The sequence below is a fragment of the Chenopodium quinoa genome, unplaced genomic scaffold (assembly GCF_001683475.1).
Source record: "Chenopodium quinoa cultivar QQ74 unplaced genomic scaffold, ASM168347v1, whole genome shotgun sequence".
NCBI classification, from domain to species: Eukaryota; Viridiplantae; Streptophyta; class Magnoliopsida; order Caryophyllales; family Amaranthaceae; genus Chenopodium; species Chenopodium quinoa.
In genome coordinates, this window is record NW_018744910.1 from 1 (window position 1) to 22,233 (window position 22,233).

The 22,233-nt window shown below is 39.2% G+C and overlaps 3 protein-coding genes across 3 annotated transcripts; all 3 read left to right on the forward strand.

Moving 5' to 3' along the window:
* Positions 1–154: 154 nt before the first annotated feature.
* On the forward strand, positions 155–3,701 carry LOC110706157 (heat shock 70 kDa protein 18-like). The gene is made up of 2 exons (XM_021884061.1): positions 155–689; positions 1,769–3,701. Exons 1-2 carry the CDS (start codon positions 461–463, stop codon positions 3,475–3,477), a joined length of 1,938 nt encoding a protein of 645 aa, XP_021739753.1. The 5' UTR covers positions 155–460; the 3' UTR covers positions 3,478–3,701.
* LOC110706159 lies at positions 3,560–6,443 on the forward strand. The gene is made up of 2 exons (XM_021884063.1): positions 3,560–3,626; positions 6,079–6,443. The coding sequence occupies exons 1-2, from the start codon at positions 3,560–3,562 to the stop codon at positions 6,441–6,443; spliced, it is 432 nt and encodes a 143-aa protein (XP_021739755.1).
* Positions 6,444–15,330: 8,887 nt separating this feature from the next.
* Positions 15,331–18,880, forward strand: LOC110706158 (heat shock 70 kDa protein 18-like). Its single transcript, XM_021884062.1, has 2 exons — positions 15,331–15,866; positions 16,948–18,880. Exons 1-2 carry the CDS (start codon positions 15,638–15,640, stop codon positions 18,654–18,656), a joined length of 1,938 nt encoding a protein of 645 aa, XP_021739754.1. The 5' UTR covers positions 15,331–15,637; the 3' UTR covers positions 18,657–18,880.
* The last annotated feature ends 3,353 nt before the right edge of the window (positions 18,881–22,233 follow it).

The window sequence follows — 22,233 nt, forward strand, 5'->3', positions numbered from 1 at the left end:
AAGATAAATTAATTTTTTGTGTAATTGAAGAATAATATAATTAGAGGAACCAAGAGACACAAATGAAGAGACAAATATGAAAACTAACCATTTTATTTTTTAAGGGATTGAAAGCGTTTGGGATAACAATGCATCTTGTGTAAGACTGGACATACTATGTGGCCGGTTGTAAAAGAACAAAGTAACCCCTACATAACATTAACAGAGTTACCTCTATAACACTAACAAATTAAACCCATAATAATCGATCACACGGTGTGAGCATGTGGTCAGTCACGTATGAAAATTTGTGTTGGGATAAAGAAGAGGTTATTCAATTTCATTTTTGTTTCAACTAAAATGTAAATAAAAAATACTTCCTATAAACTAGTAAAACTTGAATTTTTACCATTTGAAACAGAGAGGTCGGGTGAAACTAAAAGTCTAAGTGAAGCAGTTAACTGAGAAGTGAGTTTGGAAGATGAACGGAGGAAAAGAAGCAAAATTATGGCCGGCGATAGGAATCGATCTCGGAACCACTTACACATGCGTCGGAGCATGGTCCCCACAACAAGACCGCGTTGAGATAATCACCAATGAATTAGGCAACCGTACGACGCCGTCTTGGGTCGCATTCAACGATACGCAGCGTCTCGTTGGCGAGGCTGCCACCAACCAAGCCGGGAATAATCCTACCAACACCATTTTTGGTTTTTTTTTCTTTTTCCCTCTTCTTTTATGCTTTAAAGTTTTGTGCTTTATCATTTTTTTTTTCCTTATTTTGAAACCCTCAAAAATAGTAATATTGTAATTTTGTATACCCTTTATTTTAGAATAACAAAATGTATTTGGATGAATTTGATTTCTTCTTGTATTATAGATGTTGTATGGAAAAATTAAGAATATTGTTGAGATTATCCTATTATTGCTGTTTTACTACATAGTTTAAGAAAGAAGCACAAAAAATATTTTGGGTCATCTTGTTTTGGATCATTACTCTTTGGGTCGAATTGGAAGTAATGGTGATAGATTATTTGGAGATGTTCGGAAAATAAATGTCTTGTTTATTGAAATAGAAAGCTCAATTAAAGTAGTGAAGTGAGGTTGGGAAGGAGATAAGTGTTATTAAGGTTATGTTAACTTTAGCAGTTAAAAGAGTATAGTTTGAAGCTAAATCGTAATAAATTTGCTCCATTTTAAATGATGTATGAATTGGTCGGGAAACACTTTTAAGTATTTCTTCTTTAAGATGATTATAAAATAGAGCTTTTTTATGAAAGAAATTTTACTGTGAAGTTAGTGGCTTGTTATGTGAGCATAGTACAAAGTATTGAATATCGAAATTGTCTCGTGTCAAACTGGCTGTCTTCTTAGGCTTTTGGTCTTGAATTTGATATTGTAAACAATTAAGATTAAACAAACTCATAAGTTTTCAATTAAGGAAAGGGCAGTAAAGATCAAACACTTGAATATAAGATGTGATCAGATTTTTGTTTCTGAGCTAGCAGTCGCTGTGCTTAGTTAGCTATAATATGTAATCATAATTTGCAAGTGTCTTGTAAAATTTGTCAACTCGTCTTGAACTTTTTCTGCCATGTTATTTGCAACTTACATTTGAAGAGGGAACATGTTTTGTGTAATTAGCCATTGCTATTTGTATTAGTCACTTTGTGACAGTAACTTTCAGTTGGTATTATAATTTTAGATACTATTGGAATCCAGTGACGGGATTTGATTTATTTTGGAGATGATGATGAGATCCTTTTTTTTTTTATCTTTAATTTCGTAGATGCTAAGAGGCTTATAGGTAGAAAATTCAGCGATGAAATGGTACAAAAAGACATTAAGCTCTGGCCATTCGAAGTGATTCCTACTGCTGATGGAGAGGATTTCAAGAAGCTTATAATTGTAGTTACTTACAAGGGTGAAGAGAAACAATTTGCTCCAGAGGAGATATCCTCAATGCTTCTCATGAAGATGAAACAGATATCAGAGGCGTATCTTGGTTCAGAAGTTAAGAATGCTGTTGTTACTGTTCCTGCCTACTTCAATGATGCCCAGCGGCAAGCAACTAAAGATGCTGGTGTCATTGCTGGCCTGAATGTTATGAGGATAATTAATGAGCCAACCGCAGCTGCCATTGCATATGGTCTTGATAGGCAAGGTACTAGCAGTGATGTGACAAAGAATATTTTGGTTTTTGACCTTGGTGGTGGAACTTTTGATGTCTCTTTGGTCGCAATCAAGAAGGGTGTTTTCGAAGTAAAAGCTGTTAGTGGGGATACCCACCTTGGTGGAAGAGATTTTGACAATCGATTGTTAAGCCATTTTATTGCTGAGTTTGAGAGGAAACACAAGAAAGATTTAAGTGACAATCGTAGGGCTGTTGGAAGGCTGAGAGCTGCTTGTGAGAAGGCTAAGAGACTCCTTTCTTCAACTACAGAGACTACTATTGAGATTGATTGCCTTTTTGAGGCAGTAGATTTCTCTTGTAGCATTACTCGTGCCCGATTTGAAAAGATGAATATGGATTTGTTCCAAGATTGTATGTTACCTGTTCAAATGTGTTTGAGAGATGCCAAGATGGAAAAGAGTGAAATTCATGATGTTGTTCTTGTGGGTGGGTCAACCCGAATACCAAAGATTCAGCAATTGTTGCAAGATTTTTTCGATGGAAAGGAGCTTTGTAAAAGTATTAACCCAGATGAGGCCGTGGCGTGTGGAGCTGCTTTTCACGCTGCAATCTTGGCTGGTGTAGGTAGTAATAAGAACTCTGTGCTTGTGGATGTTACTCCTCTGTCCCTTGGTATGCAATTATACTTTGGTAACATGAAAGTAATAATTCCTCGGAATACGTCAGTCCCAACGAAGATGATCAGCAGAGTTAGTACTGCGGTTGACTACCAGAAAACTGTACAATTTCCAGTATATGAGGGTGAGAGACCCATTGCTAATGAAAACAACTTATTGGGCCAATTTTCTCTGCATATCCCTCCAGCACCTCAAGGCGTCCCTCAGTTTGATGTCTGTTTCAACATTGATGTTGATGGCATTTTAACTGTGTCTGCAGAGCTTGTTGGCACAAACAACAAGGACCAAATCACCATCGCCAATCACAGTGGGAGGTTATCAAAGGAATCGATTGGCAAGATGATGAAGTCTGCCCAAAAGTATAAGGCTGAGGATGAGGAGCGCAAGAAGGCAGCCATGGTTAAAAACAAGTTGGAGAATTATATATACGAGGTTAAGGGAACCTTAAGAGGTAGTGGAACGAAGATGAATAACAAGGACAAGAGAAAAGTGGGTGATGCCATTGAGAAGATAACCCAGTGGCTGGAGTGGAACTATTTGCTTGCTGAAGCTGTCAAGTTTGAGGAGAAAATAGAAGAACTTAAAAGCATCTGCAAACCTATGTTCGCAAAGATGCACCAGCAGGAGGATGGTACTCCTAAGGCTACCCGTGGTTGCTCCAAGATTGAGATTATAGAACTCGATTAAGCTTTAATCATATAGCGAACCTGATCACAACTATTTTGTCATTAGTCTTTTAGTACAAGTGATCCATTAGGCAGATATGAATATGGCTGTTGATTTTATCAGCAAGTGCCTGTACAGAATGTTCCCACCTGAGTACTTGCAGTTCTCATGTATGCCTTGCTTTGCTATGATATGCTTGCTCATTTTTTGAGCTTGCACCCTGATTTAGAGGCTGTTTGCTTACATAACTGTCTGCTTGTCATTATTATACCTGAAACTGAAAGTTTAAAAATAAGATAAAAGCTAATAATGTCCCGCTTCAGTCTCAAAATGCTCCTCTCCATTTATTCATTTTTCCCTTAAAAATTGGGTTAATTGAATGGCAGGTAAATCGGAATATGCGTATATGCAATTTAGTATTAATTTTTTTTTCTCTATACAGTAGGGATGGCAATGGGTCCAAGGCAACACATGAGTATTTGTCCGCTGTCATTCTCGTTGTCTTTTCTAATTACCTGTTTTCTAGCAATTTTTGAATCTCTAATCAATAAAGGGAGCAGCAGTGACTCTTCAAAGGTAAGAATAATAAAAATTGATATAATCTGCTGGGTTTGGAAATAAGCAGTCAGACCCTCTAATTACAATGTTCAGAAATGCTTTGAATGAACTTCATTTTCCCTGCTAAATTATAACACCCTGTTTGTGCAAGCTGATCATTTTTGATACTTTGCTTTTGGAAATGTAGTCTTCCTTTTTGCAACGAGCATCCAGCCGTCCTAGGCCTTCAAGTCATAGCCTCATAGGCATGGACCAAGCATTGGAAACTCATTTATTTTTTGGACGAGATGACAGCAATAGCTGGAGCTCAATGACTTTGCTGACTCCCTCAATCTGGTAAGCTTAATTCACAAGTCATTGTAACTATTAAAGGGAGCATCTATTCTCAGTTTTAAGCTAACTACAGTCCTTAACTTTTTATCCACACTAAAGCATACAAGTTCCCTACTTACAATTAAATTCAAGTGAGACTAATAATGAATTCTGGATTGATGTCCCCATATCTAAAGTCTGGTGTGTATGTTACTATGATTCTTCATTTTCACCGTAATTGCCTATCTTGGATCCTTGAAACTCGGTTGTAGGCTAAATAATAGAAAAAATGACTTTGTTCCCTTATTGACTTATTAAAAGAACAAGGACAGAATTTGGTAAAATGTAACCATCATACACGTATGTATGTTAAACTAACCTGAAAAAATACATTAGTTCTAATTATTTGCTATTAGACTGCCTCAAATTCGACGTAATTTGGAATAAAGACCTGTTCAACTTTCACCTGCTGTAACTGATAACAATTTATCACAATCTATGCATAAACCAAAGTATTGTATGTTTATACTAGCTAAAAGACGCAGCTAATTAAATTAAAAAACTACGGATTTGTGTTACTAGATAAATTCCATTAGGCAGATATGCAGTTCTTGTGTATGCCTTCTTTGCTATAATAAGCTTGCTCTCATCTTTAGCTTGCACCATGATTTGGAGGCTGTTTGCCTAAATAGCTGTTTGCTTGTCATTTTGTTGTTCCTGAAGCTGAAAGTTTAAAAATAAGCTAAAGCTTATAAAGTCCAGCTTCTGTCTCAAAAAAAGCTCCCTCCATTTATTCTTTATTCCCTTAAAAAATTTGGGTGATTGAATGTCTGGTAAAATGAGGTATGCATCTACGCAATTTGCACTAATTTTTCTCTTTAGACTTTAGAGTAGAATGGCAATAGGTGCAAGACTTGATCTAGACCTGATTAGACTTGATCCATCTTTTTGGGTTTGGATCCAAAGAATTTAGAACCCAACAGGTCTAGGTTTGTATGCTCTAACAATTACAGACCCAAATCCTATTTGACCTGATCCATGGACTCGCTTGATCCAAAAAACCTAAAGAGTAATTTAAAAGAAAATAGTGTAGGGAAATAGATTGTTAAAATTTGGTGTGACTGTGAGTTGTAACTCGTAGTACGAGTGTTTTGACACACCAGATCCGTGTGCGTGCACACCCTTGTCTATTGGCGATGAGGGCGCTAGCTAAGTGTGGAAAGGGCTCCTAAGCATGGAGCAACACAAGCTGGAGACAAGTCTGATGTGCACTCTTGCCTATTGGTGATAGAGTGGAGTCAAAGGTTGATCGAGGCTTGTGACTGCAAGCAGTTTGAGGTGGGCACAAACGGGTCTGATGACTAATTTTACTTGTTTTAGAGTCTCTTTGGATTTTTTTTTTTTTTTTTTTTTTTGTTATTTGGGTGGTTTATAACTTGTAATATCAGACACAGTCTTTGGTGTAGGCCATCCTTTCAACCGCCTCAATCTTTGCTGGATCTACTTCTACTCCATCCTTGGAACCCAAATGACCCAGAAATGCTACCTTCTCCAACCAAAACTCACATTTAGAAAACTTCGCATAAAGTTTGTTCTCCCTTAAGGTTTGTAGAATTGCCCGCAAATGTTCTACATGTTCCTCTTTATTCTCAATGTGAGTTTCTTTCTCTTTGTTGCTTTTTGTTGGTGATGTATATTTAGGTTGTGATTTGGGACTTGTCTGGTTTGGATAGTGTTTTCAAAATTCTTTAGTTTTGAGGGAAAGGGTGATCGGGTTGGCTAAAGAGATGAAGAGGTTATATGATATTGTGAATAATAATGAAGCTAATATGAATACCGCGACGAGACAGTTTATAACTATGAAGAAACAGTTTGACGATGCGGCTAAGAAGGTGATCGAACTAGAAAGTCGGTTAGAGGAGCAAGCAAAAAAAGATGAGGAGCAAGCAAAAAAGGTGGATGAGAAAGCCCAACAGCTGAAGGACCAAGCCAAGAAACAGAAGGAACAAGCCCAGCAATTGGAGGACAAGGTTGTGGTTATACAAGATCGAGATGAAGCTTTGTCAAAGGTGAAAGAAGAGTTGTCGACAGTTAAAAGGACTTGGACGACGCTTTAGATGAGAGTGTTTAAATTGGAGATCAAGCTTAGGGTTTAGCTGATGAAGGAGTACCTAGATGGGAAGGCTACAAAGTGGCGTCTGCAGGAAGAAATTGATCATTTCTTGGCCAACGGAGGGACTATTGTCGAGCTGGAGAAGATGCTGTAATTGTTTCGACTGCGAAGTCGGAACCTCATACGTCGAATGTTGTTCCTCCTACCACTAACAAAGCTTCGGCACAACCAACGATTGGTGAAGGTGTTGGAGACAATGCCCCTATCGACAAGATCATAAAAATATGTCGTCGAAAGAGTGAATGCTAATGGCGAAGCTAATGCTTGAAGGCCATTGCTTGTGATGGTTTCTTTTGCTATGTATTTATGCTTTTGTTTTGCACTTTGATACTTTAGTTTTTCACTTGGATGTTTTCGTCATGGCTTTTTGAATATTTTTGTTTGGATATTATTGTCTTTTTTTTCCACTTGATGGCAAGTGGTTCTTGAAGCTGATGGCGAAGCTGATGCTTGAAAGCCATTGCTTGTGCTGGTTTCTTTTGCTATGTATTTATGCTTTTGTTTTGCACTTTGATACTTTAGTTTTTCACTTGGATGTTTTCGTCATTGCTTTTAAATATTTTTGTTTGGATATCATTGTCTTTTTGTTCCACTTGATGGCAAGTGGTTCTTTTGAACACTGTTATGACTTTTGTCATAGCTTTGCACGTAGTATTTTCCCTTTGTCTCGTCTGTTACTATTGCTTGCATGTGTTATAACTTTGTTCTGTGAACAGTGTGCAAAACGTAAGATCAATTTTGAACAAAATTTAAAAACCTGAAGAACACTTATATGAAATTTAGTTGAATCATAAAATGAAAATACTGGAAAGAGCGAACATTTGATAAAGCAAATGGTTAAAGGAGTAAATTCATTGATGCATAAGAATTGAAAAAACTTATTAATTTTATTCAATTGTCATTGTACAAAGTATTCATCGAAGGCTTTATGTAGCATATGTATACTCGAGTTTTGGCCTTCATTGTTTGCCAATGCCCCTTGCGCCCCAGCGTCGACGCTGAACACTGAAGACTAAGTTCGTAGTTTAGGTATCAGGTGTGGCGTCGGACGCTAAGGTCAAATTTGCCCGGGCTTCGTTTCGTCATAATGTTTTCGTTTGACCGGCGGCTTTCCTCATCCCTTTGAAGGATGTCAGTGTAGCCAACATCTATCTTTTTGTCATTTGTCGTGATTTTTGGTCATGACCTGAGTTCTTTGTTTCGTCGCTTGTGTTTCGTCGATCGTTGTACTACAAAACCAACATGGTTAGAGTACCAATGGCCGTTGGCTCGGCCAACGACCCTCTGATGCTTAAGTCAGAACTCGTAGTGAAAAATAGATAATCAAATGTAAGTAAATCAAATGTGAGATCGGAGGCGTTACCTACGTCAGCGGACACTTTTTGATATTCTAAAAGTAATAGTTTCACAGATGAGTTGTGTTCCAACTTCTTGGAACAGGTTTACCTTCCTTGTCGTATAATCGATAAGCGTCATTGCCAATGACTTGGGTGATCAGGTACGGGCCTTCCAATAGGGGAGCTAGCTTTCCGTCGGCGGGGTCTTTTGCATTCTGAAACGCTTTTCTTAGCACCTAGTCGCATAGATGGAACGCCTTTGCTTTGACTTTTTTGTTGAAGCTTCTGGCGACGATTTGCTGTTATGCTGCCATCTTGATTAGGGCTGCTTCACGCATCTCTTCGACTGCGTCTAAGTTGCTTTCCATTTCTTCTTAATTTTCTTTTTTCCGCCATCAAGCCAAATCGAGACGTAAGGAAATCGACTTCTACTGGGAGGACGACTTCACATCCGTAGATGAGGGAGAAAGGCGTATGTCTTGTCACGGACCTTGGAGTTGTCCTATTAGCCCACAGAACGGATGGGAGCTCGTCGGCCCACCTGCGGCCTTTACTTCTTTAACCTTTTCTTGATGGCATTCATGACGACCTTATTGCTGGATTCTGCCTGTCCGTTGGCTTGGGGATATCTTGGTGTCGATGTCCTTAGCTCTATTCGGAATTTCCTGCAAAATGAACGAGTTTTGTCACTAATAAACTGTGATCCGTTGCAAGAGACTATCACCGACGGAATGCCGAACCTGCAAATAATGTTAGTTCATAAAAAACAAATTCTTTGTCCGTCACCTGCTTCAAGGAAATTGCCTCGATCCATTTAGAGAAATAATATGTTAGTGCTAGCATGTAAACTTTTTGTCCTAGTGCAGTAGGTAGCTTTCCGACGATGTACATTCCCCATCTCATGAAAGGCCATGAAGATAAGGTTTGGTGCAAGGATTCCGACGGTTTGTGAACCGTATTGGAGAATCGTTGACAGCTATCACATTTGGCAACGTACTGGATGGCGTCTTCGTGGAGTGTTGGCCAGAAGTATCCTTGTCCACCTGCAAGGGTTCCGACGGTTTGTGAACTGTATCCCTTAGTACACTGTAAAAACGTTCCGTATCCACACCAGTCGTTGTCGTTGTAGGTGTCATCAACGGGAAGGATTACTTTTGTGGATACGGAACGTTTTTGCAGGTGGACTAAGGGAATCGATGTAAAGGTGGTCTTTTTTAGCACGGAGGTTAAGTTTGCAAGTGCATCGGCTTAGGAGTTTTGGTCTCTTGGGATTTATTGGATTGTGAAGGGGTTGAAGTGTTTTGATTTTTCTTTGGCTACTTCGAGGTAGGCTGGCATTTTGGAGTCTTTTTCTGTAAAGTCTCTTGTCATCTAGCTGACGATGAGGAGAGAGTCATTGTATACGTTTAGGGATGTTGCCCCCAGATCTTTGGCGACGATCATTCCTGCAATTAGTGCTTCTTATTCTGCTTCGTTGTTCGTTGCTTTGAAATCGCAAGATATAAATCGCACTATCATGTCCCCTTGTGGCGACTTTAGCACCATTTCTAGGACAGCTCCTCGTTAATTGGACAATCTGTCGACAAACAGGATCCACTTGCTTTCTTTTTCAACGTTGTTTATTTCTTCCACTTCCTTGTCATCTGTGGCTTGCCGATCGGGGCTAAAGTCAGCCAAAAAATCAGCCAATGCCTGTGACTTTATTGCTCTTCGAGGTTGGTACTCAATGTCGAACGTGCTTAGTGAAATACTCCATTTGCCCATACGTTCTGTTAACTCTGGTTTGCTCAAAACAGACTTGATAGGATAATTTGTCATCACCACTACGTGGTGGGTTTCAAAATAATGCCTTAATTTTTTAACAGTAGTAACTAAAGCAAGAACGAGTTTTTCAAGAGATGAATACCTTACCTCGGCTGGGAGTAATGCTTTACTTACTTAGTAAATTGGTAACTGCCCGGCGTCGTCGTCTTCCCTAGTCAGGACAGCACTGACGGCGAAATATATAGCTGCAAAGATTCGTTAAGTTTTGGTTTCGACAGGAGTGGTGGCGTCATTAAATATGCCTTTAAATCCTACAATGCTTTCTCGTGATCGTCAGTCCATTCAAAGCCTTTATTTTTCGTAAAACATTGTAAAAGAGATGGCATTTGTCTGACGATCGAGAGATAAAGCGATTTACGCTGACACTCATCCTGCCAATTTATGGGTTTCCTTAATGTTTTGGGGGATAAAATATTTATTAAGGCCCAGAATTGGTCGGGATTGGCTTCAATTCCCCTTTGCGTTACGACATAACCAACAAATTCACCAGCAGATACTTCGAAAGAACATTTAGTAGGGTTAAGTTTCATACCATACTTTCACATAACCTTAAATATCTGACGAAGGTGGTCGACGTGATCTTCTGATTTCTTGGGTTTAACTAGAATGTCGTCAATGTATAGTACACCTCCATTGTGTCGCCTAACTGGTCCTTGAACATTTTGTTGACGAGTCTCTGATACGTCGAACTTGCATTCTTTAGACCAAAAGGCATAACTTTATAACAATATATACCTCTATTCGTCATGAAGGCCGTCTTTTCCTGATCGTCGGGATGCATGAGCATTTGATTGTATCTGGAGTAGGTGTCCATGAACGTCAAGAGCTCATGACTTGCTATTGCGTCTACCATGGCGTCGATGTGTGGCAATAGGAATGGATCTTTGGGGCATGCTTTATTGAGATCGGTGAAGCCGATACATATGATAGGCTAAATTCTTATCACCTAATCAAAAGTAATTCCTAAAACCACTAACTAAAATTGATAGGGAAGTAAGGTCGAATCCACAAGCAAACAACGTTCTTCTATTCCTAATTAATTATTATAATCTAAATTATTAAGAAACAAATAAGGTTTGTATGAATTAATCTAAGGAATAATTAATAATAAAAAGCCTAGGGTCACAGGTTCACCAATAATTAATACTCAAGGATAAAACATAACAAACAACGATTAATATTACAAACATAACATGATTAACAGGCTCTCGCAATTTATTAATCAACATAGATCTAACAGGCTCTCGAAATTTACTAGTTCTAAGTTCATATTGAAAATAGTCTTTAATATCACATCTGCTCGATTCATCAATTCAATATTACTATACTCTTACAATCAAATCACATCTGCTCGATTCATAATCCAGTTGTAAAGAATTAAAACAATTCAATAAGATTTATCATGCAATATCAATAATCAACCAAAACAATTCATCCCTTCATATTTGTTATGGCTCCCCCAAGAACCCTAGAAATTAACTACGCACACATATTTAAATATAAACTAATCAAAGCATATATAAAAGACATGATTAAAATCAAAGCACAAAAATCTAAAGCAATTAAAATCCAAGCGATGAACAAAGCAATAAAAGAGATGAGAAATAATACCGAATAAAGGAAATATGAAATTGCACTAAAAGGGGAAAACTTGAGTTAAACAATAATCCCTCACTAAAATCTCTCTAAAAGCTTAAGAATGAAAATTGTAATCTAAAAACATAGCTAATAAAGCTTACAAAAAGAGTTTAAATACTAAACCCCAAAAATAACTAAAATGATAAGTCCTAAATGTCTCTGGAAATACTCGCGCCCGATCGGGCCCGCCTTTTTCTTCACACAGCCTTTCTGGGCATCCGCCCGATCGGGCCCGGTCTTTTTCTAGGCCGAGTTTTTCCTTCTTTTTTTCCTTTCGGCTCCAAACATTTATGGCCCAAATTTACTCCTTCCTTGGTTCATTACTTAGACCAATTCCACGAACCAAGCCATTAGTCACCAAAATAATGGGTCTTAGGCTACAAACGACGGTCATGAATGTGACCATAGCTTCGATATCTCGTAGTGGCCGGAAAACCATAGAAATCACCAACAAATCGGGGAAATTCCTACAAAATAAATGCCAACTCTACAAAACACTCGAAACCACACATTAGTACTAAAAATAGCCCTGAAGAGCTCAGATATGCATAAAAATGGCCGTGGGACGAGGGATAAAATAGAATATAAAACACATATATCAGCATACTCTCCACTTGCCATTTTTCTTGCTGACGACGACGGCATTTCCGAGCCAATCTGGATATTTCACTTCTCTTATTTTCCCTGTATTGATCAGCTGTTGTACTTCATCGTTGATGATTTTGTTTCGTTCTACGGCAAACTTTCCACACTTCTGCTTTACGGGCTTGTGATTCAGATCAACGTTTAGCTTGTACGAGATGACAATTGGATCTATGCCTGTCATATCTTCATGCGACCACACGAAACAATCTTTATTCTCTCGAAGAAAGGCTAGGATAGTATTTTTGAGTTCGGCGGTTAAGTTGGCTCCGACACGGACGATTTGATCTGGTTTTTTAGGGTCCAGAGGTATTTCGTCAATATCTAGGTCGTTAGGATTGTCTGGTGTCGCGCCTTGCTGTAATTGCTAGGTGGATTTCTTGCACGGTTTCAAGGTTTTTTTGTAGCAGTTTTTGGCTTCACGGGGTTCTCCTTTAATTTCTTGGATTCCCTAGGGGGTTGGAAATTTGAGAGTTTGATGGTAGGTGGAAGGGATGGCTTTTAGTTTGTAAATCCAGGGTCTGCCCATGATGGCATTATAGGCTGAGGGGAAATCTACGACGTTGAATTTGGTTTGAGGGTTTAGGCCGCTAGCAAAGGTGGGTAGGGTTATGTCTCCGAGAGTTGACATCGTTTCGCCGCTGAAACCCGACCAATACTGTTGATCTTCTGGTGATGTCACTATCTTTCAGCCCCATTTCTTCCATGGTCTTCCGGATAGAACATTTGCGGAGCTTCCTCCATCGACCAACACCCTTTTAAGCAAACAATTCCCAACCATCAATGAAATTACCAGAGAGTCTTCATGCTCTTTGGTGATGTTGTTGATGTCATCATCGTCAAAAGTGATGGCCATTGCTTCGAGCTTTTTCTCCAAAGGATCTCTTGGTTCTTCTGGGACGGCAGGATCACTCGTCGACGTCTTTGCAATTCTTTTAGCTGTAGAATAGGTTAGACTACAAATATCTAAACCACCAGAAATAACATAAATTACTACCGTAGGTGCGAGTGGTTTGGGAGGCTTGTTCGTCGAATCGGCTTTGGCGTCACTGCCTTTCTTCTTTCCCATCAGATGCTTGAGGTTGCCTCTCTTCAGCTAGAAGGCCACTTCTCTTCTCAAAACATAGCAATCTTCCGTTTTATGCCAATGGTCACTATGGAACTCGCACCATTTGCTCATATCTTTCTTTGAATCTGGCTTATAACTCTTCATCGGTCAACGGACTTTGCTTCCCAGTGGCTCCAGCGCATTCACCACTGCTACTACGTCGAAGTCGAACCCATACTCTGATATCTTAGGGTATTCCGATGCATCGGCAACCTGTCTTTCCTGCACATTATTAACAGACCGTGATCTACCTGAGGTTTCGGAGGGCTGTGTCGCCATGATCCACGCTGGCTACTTTGAACCTGATGGTGTGGCTGGAGCTACGATTGGCGATGTCCTCGTCGAAGCGCATTTGCGCCACTGCTCTCGTCCGAACCCCTTCAAATGTTGAGTAGGGGGTACTTGACCATGTCTTTGAAAAGATCGGAGTCAGTATGCAGTCCACGAAGGAAGGCTTCAATGGCAATCTTGTTATCGACGTTCTTGATGGAGACCTTCTCCTTGTTGAATCTGGTCCAATAGGTCCTGATGCTCTCTTTTGGTCCTTGGACGATTCAGTACAAATCGCTTGTTTGCTTGTCAAACTACCTGCTGCTTTCAAAATAGGAATAAAACTTGTTAATTGACATAGCAAAGCTAGTGTACTACCTGGTTCGAGTTTGTGGAGCCATTTGAGGGCGGGACTAGTCAGCGTCGCGCCAAAAGATTTGCACATGCATGCTTCCCAACACTCGAACGGAACTGATGCTTGCCACATCCGCTGCTTGTAGTACTCGACATGATGCTCTGGACAGGTAGTGCCATCATAGAGAGAAGTGAACGTCGGCAGCGACAATCTTCTAGGGATGCGAGCTCTGGACAATTCGGGGTGTTGCCGCAAATCCGTCGGGAGCCTCTCTTTGGACTAGGATCGGGTCACTTAGCATCCTCTTCATCATGGTCAGCACTCTAAAATTCTGCTTCTCTAGGACGGCTAGCCTTTGTACTAAGAGTTCAGTCTGGTTCGGCTCACGGTCATTAGGCTAACGCTCGTTCTCTAGAGTCTGAAAGCTTCCTTGTTGTCCGTTGTTCAAGATTTGGGCATCAGCATCCATTTCGTCGCCGCTTGTCGCTATATCGGTATCATGCGGGGAGTCTAGCACTTCCAAGGGATGCATACGCGGTATGATTTCCAGTTTCCTTGGGCATCGACGATGGTTGCTCTGGGCGGACTCTAGCTATTGTCGAAGGGTAGTTGCATCAAATGCTGACACTTCTTTTTCACGGCTAAGGCGTTCGTTGGATTCTTGGGCTGCAAGGAGATCGACCTTGGCTTTCTCATAGGCCTCTCTCAGCTGCTCGGGGGCCATATCACCAGGTTCCATCACGAACCTCTCTCAGCTACTCGGGGGTCATATCACCAGCTGCTCGTTGGATTCTTGGGCTGCAAGGAGATCGACCTTGGCTTTCTCATAGGCCTCTCTCAGCTGCTCGGGGGTCATATCACCAGGTTCCATCACGAAGGTTGGGTTTGGGTTTGCAGGGTTTTGAGGGTTTTACCTAGTTGTATCCCCACAGACGGCGCCAAATTGTTTATGCTAAATTTCGTTAAGTGGGATTGAATAGCAAAATTTAGGTTACGAATCAACTAAATAAAACCTTAAATGAAAGCGATAACAAAATAAAGAAAAACAAAAGGAATTGGTGACGCGAAAAACCCAAAGAAGGTAAAAACCGCGGGTAGAATGAGGATCTACCAAACTTTCACTATGTAAAATATCGAACAAAAGGGATTACAATGTATGATCAATGTGATTTTAGTAGCTAGGTTGCAATGTGTCTAATGTCGATGGTTCCTTTCCCTTATATAGATGATGCCTAGGGTTTAATGTGGCCGTTGTAGAATAATAAGATGCTTCCCTTGATATCCGGAACTATCTCCTTGACTCACGGCACTTAGCTTAGCCCAATAACGGTTTGATTTTACTGATGGGAAACCTAGTCTTTCCAGCTTATCGCTCCCTAGAAAATAGGGGAGTTGTTATCTTTGCTTCGTCCGCCGAGTCTGGGCTCAGTCGTCGATCTTCGCTCTTCGTCGTTGACCCTTGCTGACTTATGCTTACTTTGACTTACTAAAATTTACCCATAACAAGATAAATTAATTTTTTGTGTAATTGAAGAATAATATAATTAGAGGAACCAAGAGACACAAATGAAGAGACAAATATGAAAACTAACCATTTTATTTTTTAAGGGATTGAAAGCGTTTGGGATAACAATGCATCTTGTGTAAGACTGGACATACTATGTGGCCGGTTGTAAAAGAACAAAGTAACCCCTACATAACATTAACAGAGTTACCTCTATAACACTAACAAATTAAACCCATAATAATCGATCACACGGTGTGAGCATGTGGTCAGTCACGTATGAAAATTTGTGTTGGGATAAAGAAGAGGTTATTCAATTTCATTTTTGTTTCAACTAAAATGTAAATAAAAAATACTTCCTATAAACTAGTAAAACTTGAATTTTTACCATTTGAAACAGAGAGGTCGGGTGAAACTAAAAGTCTAAGTGAAGCAGTTAACTGAGAAGTGAGTTTGGAAGATGAACGGAGGAAAAGAAGCAAAATTATGGCCGGCGATAGGAATCGATCTCGGAACCACTTACACATGCGTCGGAGCATGGTCCCCACAACAAGACCGCGTTGAGATAATCACCAATGAATTAGGCAACCGTACGACGCCGTCTTGGGTCGCATTCAACGATACGCAGCGTCTCGTTGGCGAGGCTGCCACCAACCAAGCCGGGAATAATCCTACCAACACCATTTTTGGTTTTTTTTCTTTTTCCCTCTTCTTTTATGCTTTAAAGTTTTGTGCTTTATCATTTTTTTTTTTCCTTATTTTGAAACCCTCAAAAATAGTAATATTGTAATTTTGTATACCCTTTATTTTAGAATAACAAAATGTATTTGGATGAATTTGATTTCTTCTTGTATTATAGATGTTGTATGGAAAAATTAAGAATATTGTTGAGATTATCCTATTATTGCTGTTTTACTACATAGTTTAAGAAAGAAGCACAAAAAATATTTTGGGTCATCTTGTTTTGGATCATTACTCTTTTGGGTCGAATTGGAAGTAATGGTGATAGATTATTTGGAGATGTTCGGAAAATAAATGTCTTGTTTATTGAAATAGAAAGCTCAATTAAAGTAGTGAAGTGAGGTTGGGAAGGAGATAAGTGTTATTAAGGTTATGTTAACTTTAGCAGTTAAAAGAGTATAGTTTGAAGCTAAATCGTAATAAATTTGCTCCATTTTAAATGATGTATGAATTGGTCGGGAAACACTTTTAAGTATTTCTTCTTTAAGATGATTATAAAATAGAGCTTTTTTATGAAAGAAATTTTACTGTGAAGTTAGTGGCTTGTTATGTGAGCATAGTACAAAGTATTGAATATCGAAATTGTCTCGTGTCAAACTGGCTGTCTTCTTAGGCTTTTGGTCTTGAATTTGATATTGTAAACAATTAAGATTAAACAAACTCATAAGTTTTCAATTAAGGAAAGGGCAGTAAAGATCAAACACTTGAATATAAGATGTGATCAGATTTTTGTTTCTGAGCTAGCAGTCGCTGTGCTTAGTTAGCTATAATATGTAATCATAATTTGCAAGTGTCTTGTAAAATTTGTCAACTCGTCTTGAACTTTTTCTGCCATGTTATTTGCAACTTACATTTGAAGAGGGAACATGTTTTGTGTAATTAGCCATTGCTATTTGTATTAGTCACTTTGTGACAGTAACTTTCAGTTGGTATTATAATTTTAGATACTATTGGAATCCAGTGACGGGATTTGATTTATTTTGGAGATGATGATGAGATCCTTTTTTTTTTTTATCTTTAATTTCGTAGATGCTAAGAGGCTTATAGGTAGAAAATTCAGCGATGAAATGGTACAAAAAGACATTAAGCTCTGGCCATTCGAAGTGATTCCTACTGCTGATGGAGAGGATTTCAAGAAGCTTATAATTGTAGTTACTTACAAGGGTGAAGAGAAACAATTTGCTCCAGAGGAGATATCCTCAATGCTTCTCATGAAGATGAAACAGATATCAGAGGCGTATCTTGGTTCAGAAGTTAAGAATGCTGTTGTTACTGTTCCTGCCTACTTCAATGATGCCCAGCGGCAAGCAACTAAAGATGCTGGTGTCATTGCTGGCCTGAATGTTATGAGGATAATTAATGAGCCAACCGCAGCTGCCATTGCATATGGTCTTGATAGGCAAGGTACTAGCAGTGATGTGACAAAGAATATTTTGGTTTTTGACCTTGGTGGTGGAACTTTTGATGTCTCTTTGGTCGCAATCAAGAAGGGTGTTTTCGAAGTAAAAGCTGTTAGTGGGGATACCCACCTTGGTGGAAGAGATTTTGACAATCGATTGTTAAGCCATTTTATTGCTGAGTTTGAGAGGAAACACAAGAAAGATTTAAGTGACAATCGTAGGGCTGTTGGAAGGCTGAGAGCTGCTTGTGAGAAGGCTAAGAGACTCCTTTCTTCAACTACAGAGACTACTATTGAGATTGATTGCCTTTTTGAGGCAGTAGATTTCTCTTGTAGCATTACTCGTGCCCGATTTGAAAAGATGAATATGGATTTGTTCCAAGATTGTATGTTACCTGTTCAAATGTGTTTGAGAGATGCCAAGATGGAAAAGAGTGAAATTCATGATGTTGTTCTTGTGGGTGGGTCAACCCGAATACCAAAGATTCAGCAATTGTTGCAAGATTTTTTCGATGGAAAGGAGCTTTGTAAAAGTATTAACCCAGATGAGGCCGTGGCGTGTGGAGCTGCTTTTCACGCTGCAATCTTGGCTGGTGTAGGTAGTAATAAGAACTCTGTGCTTGTGGATGTTACTCCTCTGTCCCTTGGTATGCAATTATACTTTGGTAACATGAAAGTAATAATTCCTCGGAATACGTCAGTCCCAACGAAGATGATCAGCAGAGTTAGTACTGCGGTTGACTACCAGAAAACTGTACAATTTCCAGTATATGAGGGTGAGAGACCCATTGCTAATGAAAACAACTTATTGGGCCAATTTTCTCTGCATATCCCTCCAGCACCTCAAGGCGTCCCTCAGTTTGATGTCTGTTTCAACATTGATGTTGATGGCATTTTAACTGTGTCTGCAGAGCTTGTTGGCACAAACAACAAGGACCAAATCACCATCGCCAATCACAGTGGGAGGTTATCAAAGGAATCGATTGGCAAGATGATGAAGTCTGCCCAAAAGTATAAGGCTGAGGATGAGGAGCGCAAGAAGGCAGCCATGGTTAAAAACAAGTTGGAGAATTATATATACGAGGTTAAGGGAACCTTAAGAGGTAGTGGAACGAAGATGAATAACAAGGACAAGAGAAAAGTGGGTGATGCCATTGAGAAGATAACCCAGTGGCTGGAGTGGAACTATTTGCTTGCTGAAGCTGTCAAGTTTGAGGAGAAAATAGAAGAACTTAAAAGCATCTGCAAACCTATGTTCGCAAAGATGCACCAGCAGGAGGATGGTACTCCTAAGGCTACCCGTGGTTGCTCCAAGATTGAGATTATAGAACTCGATTAAGCTTTAATCATATAGCGAACCTGATCACAACTATTTTGTCATTAGTCTTTTAGTACAAGTGATCCATTAGGCAGATATGAATATGGCTGTTGATTTTATCAGCAAGTGCCTGTACAGAATGTTCCCACCTGAGTACTTGCAGTTCTCATGTATGCCTTGCTTTGCTATGATATGCTTGCTCATTTTTTGAGCTTGCACCCTGATTTAGAGGCTGTTTGCTTACATAACTGTCTGCTTGTCATTATTATACCTGAAACTGAAAGTTTAAAAATAAGATAAAAGCTAATAATGTCCCGCTTCAGTCTCAAAATGCTCCTCTCCATTTATTCATTTTTCCCTTAAAAATTGGGTTAATTGAATGGCAGGTAAATCGGAATATGCGTATATGCAATTTAGTATTAATTTTTTTTTCTCTATACAGTAGGGATGGCAATGGGTCCAAGGCAACACATGAGTATTTGTCTGCTGTCATTCTCGTTGTCTTTTCTATTACCTGTTTCTAGCAATTTTTGAATCTCTAATCAATAAAGGGAGCAGCAGTGACTCTTCAAAGGTAAGAATAATAAAAATTGATATAATCTGCTGGGTTTGGAAATAAGCAGTCAGACCCTCTAATTACAATGTTCAGAATGCTTTGAATGAACTTCATTTTCCCTGCTAAATTATAACACCCTGTTTGTGCAGCTGATCATTTTTGATACTTTGCTTTTGGAAATGTAGTCTTCCTTTTTGCAACGAGCATCCAGCCGTCCTAGGCCTTCAAGTCATAGCCTCATAGGCATGGACCAAGCATTGGAAACTCATTTATTTTTGGACGAGATGACAGCAATAGCTGGAGCTCAATGACTTTGCTGACTCCCTCAATCTGGTAAGCTTAATTCACAAGTCATTGTAACTATTAAAGGGAGCATCTATTCTCAGTTTTAAGCTAACTACAGTCCTTAACTTTTTATCCACACTAAAGCATACAAGTTCCCTACTTACAATTAAATTCAAGTGAGACTAATAATGAATTCTGGATTGATGTCCCCATATCTAAAGTCTGGTGTGTATGTTACTATGATTCTTCATTTCACCGTAATTGCCTATCTTGGATCCTTGAAACTCGGTTGTAGGCTAAATAATAGAAAAAATGACTTTGTTCCCTTATTGACTTATTAAAAGAACAAGGACAGAATTTGGTAAAATGTAACCATCATACACGTATGTATGTTAAACTAACCTGAAAAAATACATTAGTTCTAATTATTTGCTATTAGACTGCCTCAAATTCGACGTAATTTGGAATAAAGACCTGTTCAACTTTCACCTGCTGTAACTGATAACAATTTATCACAATCTATGCATAAACCAAAGTATTGTATGTTTATACTAGCTAAAAGACGCAGCTAATTAAATTAAAAAACTACGGATTTGTGTTACTAGATAAATTCCATTAGGCAGATATGCAGTTCTTGTGTATGCCTTCTTTGCTATAATAAGCTTGCTCTCATCTTTAGCTTGCACCATGATTTGGAGGCTGTTTGCCTAAATAGCTGTTTGCTTGTCATTTTGTTGTTCCTGAAGCTGAAAGTTTAAAAATAAGCTAAAGCTTATAAAGTCCAGCTTCTGTCTCAAAAAGCTCCCTCCATTTATTCTTTATTCCCTTAAAAATTTGGGTGATTGAATGTCTGGTAAAATGAGGTATGCATCTACGCAATTTGCACTAATTTTTCTCTTTAGACTTTAGAGTAGGAATGGCAATAGGTGCAAGACTTGATCTAGACCTGATTAGACTTGATCCATCTTTTTGGGTTTGGATCCAAAGAATTTAGACCCAACAGGTCTAGGTTTGTATGCTCTAACAATTACAGACCCAAATCCTATTTGACCTGATCCATGGACTCGCTTGATCCAAAAAACCTAAAGAGTAATTAAAAGAAAATAGTGTAGGGAAATAGATTGTTAAAATTTGGTGTGACTGTGAGTTGTAACTCGTAGTACGAGTGTTTTGACACCAGATCCGTGTGCGTGCACACCCTTGTCTATTGGCGATGAGGGCGCTAGCTAAGTGTGGAAAGGGCTCCTAAGCATGGAGCAACACAAGCTGGAGACAAGTCTGATGTGCACTCTTGCCTATTGGTGATAGAGTGGAGTCAAAGGTTGATCGAGGCTTGTGACTGCAAGCAGTTTGAGGTGGGCACAAACGGGTCTGATGACTAATTTTACTTGTTTTAGAGTCTCTTTGGATTTTTTTTTTTTTTTTTTTTTGTTATTTGGGTGGTTTATAACTTGTAATATCAGACACAGTCTTTGGTGTAGGCCATCCTTTCACCGCCTCAATCTTTGCTAGATCTACTTCTACTCCATCCTTGGAACCCAAATGACCCAGAAATGCTACCTTCTCCAACCAAAACTCACATTTAGAAAACTTCGCATAAAGTTTGTTCTCCCTTAAGGTTTGTAGAATTGCCCGCAAATGTTCTACATGTTCCTCTTTATTCTCAATGTGAGTTTCTTTCTCTTTGTTGCTTTTTGTTGGTGATGTATATTTAGGTTGTGATTTGGGACTTGTCTGGTTTGGATAGTGTTTTCAAAATTCTTTAGTTTTGAGGGAAAGGGTGATCGGGTTGGCTAAAGAGATGAAGAGGTTATATGATATTGTGAATAATAATGAAGCTAATATGAATACCGCGACGAGACAGTTTATAACTATGAAGAAACAGTTTGACGATGCGGCTAAGAAGGTGATCGAACTAGAAAGTCGGTTAGAGGAGCAAGCAAAAAAGATGAGGAGCAAGCAAAAAAGGTGGATGAGAAAGCCCAACAGCTGAAGGACCAAGCCAAGAAACAGAAGGAACAAGCCCAGCAATTGGAGGACAAGGTTGTGGTTATACAAGATCGAGATGAAGCTTTGTCAAAGGTGAAAGAAGAGTTGTCGACAGTTAAAAGGACTTGGACGACGCTTTAGATGAGAGTGTTAAATTGGAGATCAAGCTTAGGGTTTAGCTGATGAAGGAGTACCTAGATGGGAAGGCTACAAAGTGGCGTCTGCAGGAAGAAATTGATCATTTCTTGGCCAACGGAGGGACTATTGTCGAGCTGGAGAAGATGCTGTAATTGTTTCGACTGCGAAGTCGGAACCTCATACGTCGAATGTTGTTCCTCCTACCACTAACAAAGCTTCGGCACAACCAACGATTGGTGAAGGTGTTGGAGACAATGCCCCTATCGACAAGATCATAAAATATGTCGTCGAAAGAGTGAATGCTAATGGCGAAGCTAATGCTTGAAGGCCATTGCTTGTGATGGTTTCTTTTGCTATGTATTTATGCTTTTGTTTTGCACTTTGATACTTTAGTTTTTCACTTGGATGTTTTCGTCATGGCTTTTGAATATTTTTGTTTGGATATTATTGTCTTTTTTTCCACTTGATGGCAAGTGGTTCTTGAAGCTGATGGCGAAGCTGATGCTTGAAAGCCATTGCTTGTGCTGGTTTCTTTTGCTATGTATTTATGCTTTTGTTTTGCACTTTGATACTTTAGTTTTTCACTTGGATGTTTTCGTCATTGCTTTTAAATATTTTTGTTTGGATATC

What these genes read in the sequence shown, in the direction of transcription:
- LOC110706157 (XM_021884061.1), top strand. Translation starts at nt 461, where the DNA reads ATGAACGGAGGAAAAGAAGCAAAATTATGGCCGGCGATAGGAATCGAT. An exon ending in TCCTACCAACACCATTTTTG is followed by an intron (nt 690 to 1,768) that starts GTTTTTTTTTCT and finishes TTAATTTCGTAG; the next exon opens with ATGCTAAGAGGCTTATAGGT.
- LOC110706158 (XM_021884062.1), top strand. Translation starts at nt 15,638, where the DNA reads ATGAACGGAGGAAAAGAAGCAAAATTATGGCCGGCGATAGGAATCGAT. An exon ending in TCCTACCAACACCATTTTTG is followed by an intron (nt 15,867 to 16,947) that starts GTTTTTTTTCTT and finishes TTAATTTCGTAG; the next exon opens with ATGCTAAGAGGCTTATAGGT.
- LOC110706159 (XM_021884063.1), top strand. Translation starts at nt 3,560, where the DNA reads ATGGCTGTTGATTTTATCAGCAAGTGCCTGTACAGAATGTTCCCACCT. An exon ending in TGAGTACTTGCAGTTCTCAT is followed by an intron (nt 3,627 to 6,078) that starts GTATGCCTTGCT and finishes AAAATTCTTTAG; the next exon opens with TTTTGAGGGAAAGGGTGATC.